Source organism: Rhamphochromis sp. 'chilingali' (genome assembly GCF_963969265.1).
Source record: "Rhamphochromis sp. 'chilingali' genome assembly, chromosome: 20".
NCBI lineage: Eukaryota > Metazoa > Chordata > Actinopteri > Cichliformes > Cichlidae > Rhamphochromis > Rhamphochromis sp. 'chilingali'.
In genome coordinates this window covers 19,389,352-19,401,988 of record NC_137947.1, presented here as the reverse complement: position 1 = coordinate 19,401,988, position 12,637 = coordinate 19,389,352, and the positions used below count along the sequence as shown (strand labels likewise).

Genomic DNA, 12,637 nt, shown 5'->3' with positions numbered 1-12,637 from the left:
AGGCACTGAAAATTGTGCTGGCTTTATCTACAGTGTTTCTTGGAGATCTTAATGCACTACCACTTTCCCTTCCACTTACAGGCAGGGCAACACTACTTGATTGCTTATTTTCTAATCAACTAGAAGGATGGTGTTTGTCCCCCAACAAACTACATTAGGACCCTAATGGAATAATCTATCGAAAATCAATGAGCTGCATTTTCCCAGGCCACATTTTTGAGGATGTTGCACTTGGCTGTTCCTTCCCTCCCAAGAGACTTTGGAGGTGTTGAAGACTGCTTATTTCGTTGTAGCCCAATCGATAACCTCATTACTCTTTGTCAAGTTAAATCCAACTGCCCCAAACAATGAAAGTCACAAGAAAGTCATCTGTGCCACCAGATCTCCGTGTAGACACTCCCTGTATGTCCAGTTATTTTCACCAGCATCTTCCTCGTGTCTGCCTCAGCCTTGACGGTCAATCTCATCTCAGCTAAATGCAATTTGGGCTTTTTATTGAATCACCATTTCTGAATCACACTGTGATTTTTTTTTTCATACAGTTTCATTCTTACACTGTAGCCATTCCAATCAAGTCAGTGGATTAAATGTGTTGAAAGTGAAACTAGGTCACTGCTAGCATTGCTGCTGCAACATCATATCATATCAAAAGATTAAACCTGTGAATAAATAAATTAAAATGAACAGAAAATATTTAGGGGTGTTTATTTAAAATGAAAGCAGCCACAGAAAAGTAGTATAATTTGATTTTTTTATTTTCCCCAAATTTAGTTAGTACAGTCAAGGATGACCAAAATGCATCAAGCCTGACCAGCAAGAGAAAATTGCATAGCTGTGGATGGAAATCAATGACAGTGGAGGGCATTTGAAAATTAAATTTTCTAATAATGACCCTGACTGTGGATGTCTAATTGGAGTCAAAGTCAGAGTGAATGATAATACGGACACCAACCTGTCTATTCACAGTTCCTTTTTCAGGCATGGAGTATGTCTGTGTGGAAACTCAAAGACTGAGCGTGCCTTGACATGAACGAGACAAAACATAATCAAAACACACATCGGGCCAGTGGGGAACAGGTGTGTTGGAGAAAGCTATTACATGGGTTTTGATGGAAAAGGATGAATTGGGTGCACATGAGAGCAAAATAAAAACAAACGACAATGAAAAAAAGAAAAAGAAAATCAAAAATCACATAGACAGCAACCTTTGCATGAAAAGATGCCGACGACTGGCTTAGTTTAATCGATGAAAGTAATCTATTACTATGCAAACCTGTGTGAAAACGTATTCATCCTGTACGACGAGTGAGTTGGTGTCTACGTGTCCAGGGAAGAGGTACTGTCTGTTGCCTTCTGTGCATCGCTGGGCTCTGCACTTCACATACTGAGCACCTGGAAAGAGACAAAAGGAAATCAATCAGAAGTTGATTACAACCATTTATCTTCAAACAGTACTTTGTATGCAGTGGAGCTGCTATACAGTATGTAAATCCAAAATCCACTCCAAGTTCATCGCTCTGGAACAATTTTCAGCTTGTGTAACAGTCAAACACTGACACTAGTCACCAAATACTTTTAAAATCCAAATTAGATTCAAGACTGTAAGAGCACTGTAACAAAAAATAATTTCCCCCAGGGATCAATAAAGTATTCTGATTCTGATTCTGATTCTGAAGACTATTAGAGTCAAAGCTCTGGCAGCGTTACACGACAAAGTAAATTTCAAGATGTTATTGTGCCAGACAAGGAGAGGTTGTATGGTAATTCTGATACACATTTTCTCACCACAGGAGGAATATGAGCATCATTTCTAATGCAGGAGATTCCTTTAATTGGTTTGACAGAATAGACCACGCTGTTTAGAAAGGGGAAGCTGAGGTTTGTCTATGAAACTCAGGGGGGAGATTAACGAGAAGAAACATCCATCAGCCCACTAAAATTCTCCGTTTTTGTCAGGAGACACCTATTCTGCTTTACTAGACTTCAGGGACCAATCTGAACAGAAGAACAGGTCTCATCTTGCCCGTGACCTCGCTCTAAATGAGAGGCAAGGGGTCCTGTGGGTCTTGCTACTGCAGCAAACTGGAGTGCAGTACTCACGGCCTTTTCCGATGCGCGTCTCAATGTGGACCACATCTGATTCTCTGTCTAGCCCCATTACCGCCCTTGAAAGAAGAAGAGGAGGAGAAAATAAAGAGGAGCGGAAAAAGGTTGGTGGGCAAGAAAAGGAAAAAAATGCTCAGATGGACATCACTATTCTGTGAAACCCATAACAATATGTTTTTATTTCCTGTAGATCGGTCAATGTACGATCTGTGCCACCAGCGGCAATTAATCTCAATTCACCAACAACAAAGGAAACGGCAAAAGAAGAGTAGTATGGCATGGCGGGGGCTTGGCAAAACATCCCCCATTCCCATAAACACATACCATGGCAAATGTGTGTTTTTACAAAATTGTAGGAGGCTCCAGCCTTATTTTGAAAAATAACTATTTGGCATAATGTGCATGAAGAAATAGTATTCAAGTGGACAAATAATGCAGTGTTTCGAGTGCTGCTTCACCCGCTGCGCTCTTCTTATTTATCAAACATCTAACTGTTCATGCATGTGGAGAGGATGTCCTCCAACCAATGTCCTTTCTTTCCCAGCAAAAAACCCACTGGGTTTGACACATACTATGACAAACAGGGATAAACGGCCTCACATCAATATTCACTGCCTTGTGCCCGCACAGTCAAGATTACTAAATGACAGCGACAACAAAAACAGCATGTCATGTTTGTGCTATGGACAAAGAAACATATTCCTTCAGGTCTACGTGACGTGGATATAATCAGTTTCGAGCTCGACTGCTGTGTGTGAGATCTGCTTTTGACTAGAGGTCACAGGATCCCTCTAAGACTATAGAGTCGTGAACACTCTGATGATGCAAATTGCAATCACTGTACAGAAGGAGTTAAAAAGAAATACGGGGGTCGACATAATCATACCAGTAGAATCTGCCTGGCATCACGTTGTCATGAACAAGCTGCCATTTTCTCCCAAAGTCCATCGAACTGTACAGCTGCAAGACAAAAACAGGCTGATCTTCATCACGCGTAAAATTTTCAGGAATAAGATGTTACTGAGCATCGAACATTATTTTATTCCCACTTTAAGTTTCATTGTGGATTCACTCAGAAGATACCTTGCTGTCATGACTATAGGCGAGTATCCAGTTCTCCTGCGCGGGATGGAAGAGCAGGCTCAGGATGTTGAAGTTAATGGGATGCTTTTCAAAGCTCGCCCCTTCATCTGAACTGATGAGAACAGCGCTCTCTACTTCTGGGTCACTAAGCACCATTATCTAAAGTACAAAGGGCCAGATGATGTGTATTTATACACACACACACACATATATACATGTATGTGTAGGTGAGAGAGAGAGAGAGAACAACATTTAAAAAAAAATAATAATAAATTTCACGCCAGGAAGATGTAATAAGCAACAGGTAAATGCTAACCTTCTGTTTGTTGGTAGGGCAGACGTAGAGGTAACTTAAAACTGTCCTTGAACCCACTTTGTCGTTGAGTTTGGTGTAGGTGCTCCCATAATCAGTGGATCTGGACACAAACAAAAAACATTTCATGTCTGATGAAAAAAATCCATTAGAGACAAATTTGAAAGCCCCATAGCAGAGTGTTGGGATGTTTTAGCCCATTAACTGCAAATCACTTATTCTTTAGAAGACTCCAGAGTATACCATACTTTTTTCGATTGATTTTCTACCATTCGGGCAGCCTTTTGCTTTAAGGGATGAAAATCTACTTGCACAGTCTACATTCATGCTAATGTAGGTTTTGTTGCTCCTGCAAAGTGCTGCGTTAAAAAACACTGCTACACTAAAAACTGCCATTCATTGCAGCTCAGATTATAAAAGGACTAAATGTGTAATGTAATCAGAGGGTGGTGTTTGGCTGAAAAGCAGGGCTTTCAAGTAGTAACTGTAGAGCTAATTTTTACAGAAATATGCTGGATAAAAAGATAAAATTAATCACTGCTAAAAGTAACCCCACGGTGCTTTTAGCAAGTAGTGAGCGGGCGTCTATTTTGTTTGTTTGTATCTTAGGCTTCAGGCAGCCACGCCAAGTATTTTGAGTGGTAAGTAGCAAAACCCAGCTTTGAAAGCAAGATGCTGAGTCACATACAAATTTGCACAGCAGTGTACATGCATATAAATAAATATTAATAAAAGTTAAAGCTTTGAAGTCAGCTTTAATTTAATTTGCTCTAACTAGCTGCAACATCTGCCTATTATTTTTGAAAATACAATTTCAGTATTTATATAAATATTTCCAAAACTTTAATTTGCTCTCCAGACTGTGGAGTCTAAATTGCAGATAACTTGGCAACTCATCACTTGTGTTCCAAGGGGGAAGCTACGTTTTAATTACTCTACAATTGCGCTCACTAGCCACTTCATTAGTTACACCTGTTCAGCTGCTCGTTAAAGCAAATATCTAATCAGCCGATCAAGTCAGTGCATTTAGGTGTGAAGAGATGTTCACACTGAGCATCAGAATTGGGGAGAAATTTGATTTAAGTAACTTTGAATGGAGCATGGCTGTTAGTGCCAGACGGGCTGGTCTGAATATTTAAAAAATTGAGAGTACTTGGGTATTCCCATGGTATGGTCAGAATTTGGGGTAAACAACATGAAAGCATGGATTCATCCTACCTTGTATCAATGCTTCAAGCTTCTGATGGTGTAATGGTGTCAGGGATACTTTCTTGGCACACTTTGGGCCCCCTAGTACCAATTGGCAATCATTTAAACACCACAGTCTACCTGAGTATTGTCGCTGACCAGCAGAGTGGCAGAACTCAAATTATTTCAAACTGGTTTCCTGAACATAAAAAAATGGCTTCCATAGTCTCCAGATCTTAATCCAGTACAGCACCTTTGGGATGTGGCAGAAGTCTGCATCAAATGTGTGAGCTTATCATGTCAGTATGGACCACAATCTCTGAGGAGTGTTTCCAGTAGAATTAAGGCAGGAAAAGTCTGTTTTTTCTTTGGCCCTTTGTTAAGATCAACTTTTGTTTAAGCATCAAAACTTATCAAAGGTTTTTAACAGCATTTAGGACAGGTGAAGAAGACAGCCAAGTCATTTTTGAGGCCTCCCTGGCTAGCAGTTGAAGGATTTGTATGCATGTGATAGAGGATTTTCCTGATTTTCCTTCTTAAATACTGCCAACTTCTTCCCGTATCACAATATGAAGAAAGAATCTTAGAAAAGCTTCCTTGTAACTTTGGAATTTTCACTCCACCTTCAACCCTAAAAGGTCCAAATAGCTCATCCTTAATTATAGCAGCTCTTACCAGGACCCCTTTTCCACCTCCACCTCCGTCCGGTGCACTTTGTGTTTAGTAATCCAGCCACGGACACATCCGTCTGCTCCAAAAACAGTCACTGTCATTTCATCTTGTTCTTGTTCAGCCAGAACTGGAGGGGTTACCCACATTCTTCTGCATTTAATTTGTGCCATTTTTAACAAAACACTTCATTATTTGTTAGTCACTCAAAGAGGTTTTGCAAACATCTAAAAGTCACTGCATGGTTTTTGATATTTCCCTGTTATTTAAATCTCGTCATGGGCTACCTGAGATAATTAATTTGTCCAGTAATTATGAACACCTTAATAAACAGTGTGAATCAATTTAGCCTGCTCCCTCTCATATTACAGAAACATCACCTGAAAATGATAAACAGCAACAAGCTTTTAGGCTTATATGTTTTGGAGTTGAATAGTGTGCATAGAAATTATTATATGATGAATACTAACCTGCCAAGTGATTGTGCATGCAGTGTAGTTATATGAAGAATGATATGTAATTTAGCAACAATCGTGTAGCTTGAGGACTCACATGCACAGAAACAAGTATGCAAGAGACAGGATATGTATTATCACTGCTGACAAACATGCTATTAGTAGGCAATACAAATGCATGCTGCATGAAAGCTGTAAAAACAAGAAGGAACAGCTGAAATACAAAAAAGGTGCAGTGAAGGATGACATCAGCTAGTGAAGGTGAAGCCACTGTCGAAGCAAATTAATACATTTGGCTCAATGATTAGTTTGCCAATAAAGTGAAAGCAAGGCTAGTGTATGACATCACACTGCTGATTCTATTGATCAGCTACTGGTTCCAATAAAGCCAAAGGAAAGAGCAGACAACACTATTCACATAGGATTTGTATTGTCAGGGGAGCTTTATGTGACTTAGACATTTACCCAAAACACGGCATGTAAACTGTTGATTTGCTTGAATTGAATAACATGTCTGCTAGCCAGCTACAAAACTAATGTTACTATAGACTGCCAAATAACTACATTTGAGCTTGCATTTTGTATGAGTGGGTGTCCATGCTGTGTGGCAGAATTGATACCTGAGTTTGCATGCAAAAAGCAACGAAACATAAAGAGGCAAAACACAGGTGCACAGAAAAAAGACAGACATCACTGTGATGTCTCCATGCATTCGATTATTATGCCATGGCACTTCTGTATGAGGTAGATATTTTGCTGTGGACTAAATTACAGACATGTTACATCTAAAAAGGATTAAGATTATAGATTACTAGGAAATATTGCTATAGTAAAGAAACACAAGATTGCTAACTAAAGTCACTGCAACATATTTTTTAAAAGCTAGTTGTGCAAATATTTAAAAGAAATACCCATACCTTATAGGACATTTCTTGAACAAAGTTGTTTGGCCTCAGGAATACACATAACGTACAATATTGTGCAAAAGACTTTAGCACAGCCTAATTCCTTTACATTTTTACCCAGACTTTCTTGTATTTGTTAAAGTGTTCTTGAGCAATAGTTCTCAAAGCTTTCTGAATTTATTTTAAAGTTAATTTAAACTGGACATTGGCTGCTTTTTCACTGATTCTCGTCTTTGTAACTGACAGTTTACAGTGTAGCTTTTGTTTTGTTTTTGTTTGTTAAGCCTCTTAATACTGATCTATCAATCATTCAAATAAAAAAAAGGTGTTGCATCAGACAGCTTCGCAGAAAAAACTGTTTTAAATTGTATCTTTAGGCACTTTGTTACAAGCAGCCTGTTCCATAAACACATGATTTGTTCCCATTTCTTTAGCTGAATCTACAAACAATGGCAAAGATAACACAGTTTGACAGGCGTTAAATAGTATTTTTGCACCAACAAGGTGATTTGCAAAGAGCTCTTAGCTGAAAATCTTGACATGCTGTGCAGTGTTTCCTCAAGAAAATTGAGGAAACTGGAGAAATGGAGGACAAAGGAGAAGTGCCAGGTCTACAAAACTATCTACAGCAGAGAAAGAGTATCTAAAAGCAAAAATCCAACAAAGACCTGACACAGGACATGAAGAGGTACTAATATGAGTGTTTTATAGTAGTCTTTAAACATGGTGGACACTGTCACGGTTTAGGTCTGCATTTCAGCCACTGTTTGTTCAAGATCTGTTCAAAATTAATGTTATAATTAACATATAGTATTCTATATAGTATTGCTGGCAAACAAACACACTGCCAATGCAGTAAAGGCATACCTGGATAGAAGAACACACAATGGAACACTATCAGTTATGGATTATCCTACCGAGATAGCGGACCTCAACATTGTTCAAGCAGTGTGGGTTAAAGAGCAAACTTCAGGCAACATTCAAAGAAGAGCTTTGAATGACTTTCAGAAAGTCTGGAAAACTATTCCTGAGGAATACTTGAAGAAATAACAAGAAAACTCGCCTAAGGGATTTTTTTTTGAAAATGTGTGTTGAAGAATGAAGATAGTCATACTGAAATATGAACTTTTACAAACTTTGTAGATTGGTGCAAACTCTGCTTCTTCCTAATACTGAATTTCTATATATGCATGTGCACATTTCAATAAACCGCTGAACCTATTTTTCCATTTTCCTAGCAAAATAGAAAGAAATGAGGTGTGACTCAAGACTGCTAGCCAAGACTGTACTTTGGTGAATAATATCAAATGTTAGAAAATTATTTTTATGAGAAAATTCCACAAGATACATTTAGCGTTTTGGGGATTTTATCAGGAAATTTGTCATCGCTGTAAGATGGTGTATATTTCACACCGGGGCTAATTTGAAGACTCGCGCGTTCGAAATCATTAAGGAAAGCTCACACTTTAAAGCTTTTTGACAACCAACAAGATAACATGAACGTCAAAAGAAGGAATATGATTTATGAGAGCCAAGTCTGGCAGATTTCTGCAGTGAAAAGTTGGGATAATAATCAGGCAGTTCTCACAGAAATCTGCAACAGAAATAATTTAACTCTGACAAAGACATCATGCAGACTAAACATCAATTCCCTGCATGTCAAACAAGTCTCTGCAAGCTGATTTAAACGATACACTGACATGTAATAAAACCAGGTATGGAATCAATTAATGAAGTCCAGGTATGTAATGGAAAATGTTAATCAGTAAATATAGAATATGCTCTTTGTTGTTGAAGGGCTAAATCATCCAGCATGACTACAGTCCTTGAATACAACATTATTCTGCGTAATGGACACATTGCAAGCTTACAGTATAAGAGTAATAACTCTCCTTTCATACTGTTTGTACATTGAAGGCTGTGAGGAAGGAATTTTGAAGACTTCCTTTCAAGTGCTGTGATGAAATCCCCTTTCATATAGCTTTTAATCTTAAATTAGAGCCAGAATTGCCTTTTATTCTCTGTGCTTTCAACTGATTTAGATATTTAGTTTCATCCTCTTTCATTAGGTTTTCTTTTCAGTAGGGAAAACTTAAAGTGCTCACATTATGCTTTTTGAGTTTCTCCTCTAACCCTTTAGTCTGTTACATGGCATTTTTTTGTAAATGTAAAAGGTTTTCAAAGTAAGAGAGGACAAATGTAGTTATTCCCTCCCATGGAAAATAGTGCTTCTGAACGGTTTGAAACACTTGTAGTTCAGGATTTTCTTCTCTTACTTATCTGTGCCACTACACAGCAGACTGTTATACTGCCCACATGGAGGCAAGTTTGGCACACCCTCAAACAAAATGGACAAAACACTCTGAATTATCTGTTGCTGCTGAACACATGCATACCCAACAATGCAAGAAATAAAAAGTCACTGGATTACTTTTATTTTGGTGGCAATCTCCCCGCAACAATAAGAAAATCCTTATAAGTGCTAGCACTGTGCACAGCTAGTGTGGTTAACATTATTGTTTTATGCATTTGTTTCTCTGCAAATCTCTTTGCACTTGCATGTTGTACTTTGCTGAATTCCCAATAAAGCTACAGAATGCACATAAAACAGTGACACGAACACAGCCAATTTAGACCAACGCACAACATTATTTTGAAGCAATTTTTTAACCTGCTACTCGGTGCATCTAAAAAATTGTAGCAGCAAGCTACAAATAGCAGTGATGCTGTGTTTTTTTTAATTTACATGTAAATTTATTGGTTAATACCAGTCAAATAAAGCTTAAGCTAAACCTTTTTGTTAACAGGCGACAGTTTTACATGTAACCCAGTGTTACCTTGCTTTGGACTAGCTAACTGACCAATCAGACCAATCCTTCCTGAAAGGTAGTTTAAAAGGAACAGGAGCTAAAGCAGAGTGTATAAAAATAATCTATGTTTAATTGATCCTTGTGGGGAAATTCCTCTCTGTATTTAACCCATTCACGCAGTAAAGTGGTGGGCAGCCATTGGGCTGTAGAACAGGGAGTAGTGTGTAAGGACAGTACCTTGCTCAGGGGTACCACAGGGTAGCCGTTCAGTGGATTCAAACCCCCGACCTTCCGATCATGGGGCCACCACTCTACCTACTGAGCTATCCCCGCTCTATGAGTATGAGTATCCCAGTACAGCCTGAGAAAAGCAGTGTTTTCTTTTAATATTAAAAATTTAATGAGACAGATTTTAAAATAAATGTAAATAACAACCAGCTGTATTTAAACGCAATCAGAAATTTAGATCTGTTGCATGTAAAGACACTTGCACAAAACTGCTATCCACAAAAAGGGGCAGATGTGTTCATCATCTTGGTTCTCATATTTCTCCTCAGCACAAACGGCCAAACCAAGCTTCAGTTTTACCTGAGTGCCTCCAAATGTAATTTCACTGTATAATTGGATAGACACCCAGTGTCTGCTATCATTGTCTGTGCATTAACTTGAATCGTTCCGTTTGCTGTTGACATTGTTTTCAAAGCCTTACCCTAAACGCATTTGTATTTGTGCTTAAGTACTGCTTTCAGCTGGCATATCGCTCTTTGATTGCAGTGGTGGAAGTAAGCCTCTTAAACGATGTTACTATATTGTGATGTTTCTTGGGCAGGAGCGGCAGGCGTCTCAAAACACAAAAGGCACTTGATGCGTGTTTAGATGGCTTCTGTAAGTCATCCGTTGATCCGAACACTGCGTCTTGCCACCAACAGAGGCCTGCAGCTGTAGTCATAAATCATTTATTGTGTTATCACAGAAATCATTTACTCCCTTTTCTTTTCATAACATTCAAATCTCTGCTTTTCTAATACTCATACTAAGAACCTTTGTGCATCCCCGGAGGAACACTCTAATTTACTCGTGGTGCCATTGTTAAGCAGACACCTTGATGATGGAAGACCTCCTGTACACAATATGGGATTTCAAAATGTGTCAAGTCGGGTGTAAATCTTAGTGCCGCCTCTGGTGAAACAGATATTAATTTGAAACTCTATGCTTGGGGGACTGATGGTCTCTTTTTCACGTGTATTTCAGAATGAAATGAGTTCTCTGCAGGCTATGGCAGAGGTGAGAGAAAAGGCATATCAGAGGCTGGATTGGGCTCTATGGTATAATCCTTAATGAATTCCATTCTTATTTATGACCTGACAGGGCACTGTAACTCACCTCTCAATACATACTGAATGAAATTACTACGGCTATATAGCAGCAATTGCATGTCAATTGCTTCTGAAACAAAAGGTTACAGATGACAATCAATCAAAAACTCCATCACAAAGTTTCTAGGTCAGAGGAAAAGCACCACAGATCCAAACAGAGAATCCCTCAGATCATTCTTAAGGTTTATCTTTCAGAAATAGTCCTGCTGATGATGGACAGAAAATAGGTTGGGCCTTCTTTAAAAGGTTGTTGTGGTGCTAGTTGTGTTATTTATAGAACTCCAGCAAGCAAAAAGAGGATGGTACTTCAAGATGCTTTATTAAAACATACTTCATATTGGCTTCGAGTGAAACTTGATTGTTCGTATCCTAGCAAGGGAGAACACTATAAATCATGCTTACAGTATCCAGCACTCGATATATTATTGTTGTTGTTCTTGGCTTGTGATTTTGCATTTTTATAAAATTCCTGCAGTGATACCGCAACCTTAATATTGGTATGCAAAGGAAAAGATAGCAGAGATTAAAAAAGGAAAACTTACCTCCAGAGTGAGCTCTCGGTAACACCCCCCAGATTGAAGTCATAGAGTTTAGTCAAGATCAGGATCACCTGCAACGTAACCACAACAGACATATTTAATTACAAGTCAAGATCTGCATTAAAAACCTTTGGCTCGGCAGCGCACATTATCTGTCTCCACCTAATGACTTGGAATAAATACAACATGTCCGCTACTTTTCTTTGCTAATAAATATCAGGCTCATACAGTATGTTAGCCCAATGACAAGTGATCCTCATGTTGTCAGGAAATGTCAGTCGACTAGTGGCAGGATCTGAAAAAAGAAATCCATGAAGGCTGTCAAGAGTTGTGTCTGTATCTCATGTGGAATGATACCTACATGACAGAAAACTCTGAACATAATTGTTCAGTGAACAATGAAAAGAAATGCAGTCAGTGGCTGCAATGCACCATCCTCTCTCATTTCCTTTTTTTTTAAACTTCAGCTTTGCTTTTACCTTCAAAACATTTAAGTACCTTGGCTGCAAAAGCACCAACAAATCTCAAATGCTGATGTTACATGTTGTTATTTTACTCTTTTTACTCATTGGAAGACGTCCAGTTCCAGTTTAGGTGGAACATTTGTTCTCTGGGGATGGTTGGACAATGTGTTTCTGGGGAAACAAAAATGCGGCCCATAAAAGCCTGTCAAGGCACAGAGGGCAGAGTGAAATGGTGTGCAAACGCATTATTGTCACTCCAATGGCATTATAAATGACTTCCCGTGGGGATGCTCATAACTCAGGATAGAAAGAGGGGTAGGGTAGAGAGCTTGGGGTGCTGTATGAATTGTGGGAGAAGGAATGGTAGATAATTACAATCAAAGACTAGAAAGATGACATAATATTGTGATTTTATTTTAAAAAAGCCATGAAAGATAGGTCAAAAGCTCAATTACAGTGAGTTTAAACGTATTAACCTTATGGGACCCATGGAACGACTCATTAAACCGTAAAAAGCCACACAAGACTCAGAGGAACAATGACACGTATCTAAGTCTGCTTTGAAAATGTTAAAACCCAATTGACCCACAATTTAGCCATCAAATGGCCACTGTGCATGGCTGGGACTATCTGCATTGCAGGTTAATTAACCAATCACACAGTGAGATAAGCATTTGCATAACTAAATGCACCATGTCTGCAAGGTCCAACGCTGGAGTCAGAATCAAT

At 38.7% G+C, this 12,637-nt stretch overlaps 1 protein-coding gene across 1 annotated transcript in view; it reads right to left on the bottom strand.

Annotated features, from left to right (window-relative positions):
• Positions 1-12,637, bottom strand: part of LOC308387978 (VPS10 domain-containing receptor SorCS3-like) — a 50,656-nt gene that overhangs the window by 21,111 nt on the left and 16,908 nt on the right. The window contains exons 2-7 of the mRNA XM_080868401.1: positions 11,448-11,515; positions 3,506-3,605; positions 3,190-3,348; positions 2,993-3,066; positions 2,101-2,165; positions 1,274-1,392 (exon numbers count right to left, since the gene is read on the bottom strand). Coding sequence (XP_080724527.1) covers positions 1,274-1,392; positions 2,101-2,165; positions 2,993-3,066; positions 3,190-3,348; positions 3,506-3,605; positions 11,448-11,515 — 585 coding nt within the window. The remainder of the gene's footprint in view (positions 1-1,273; positions 1,393-2,100; positions 2,166-2,992; positions 3,067-3,189; positions 3,349-3,505; positions 3,606-11,447; positions 11,516-12,637) is intronic.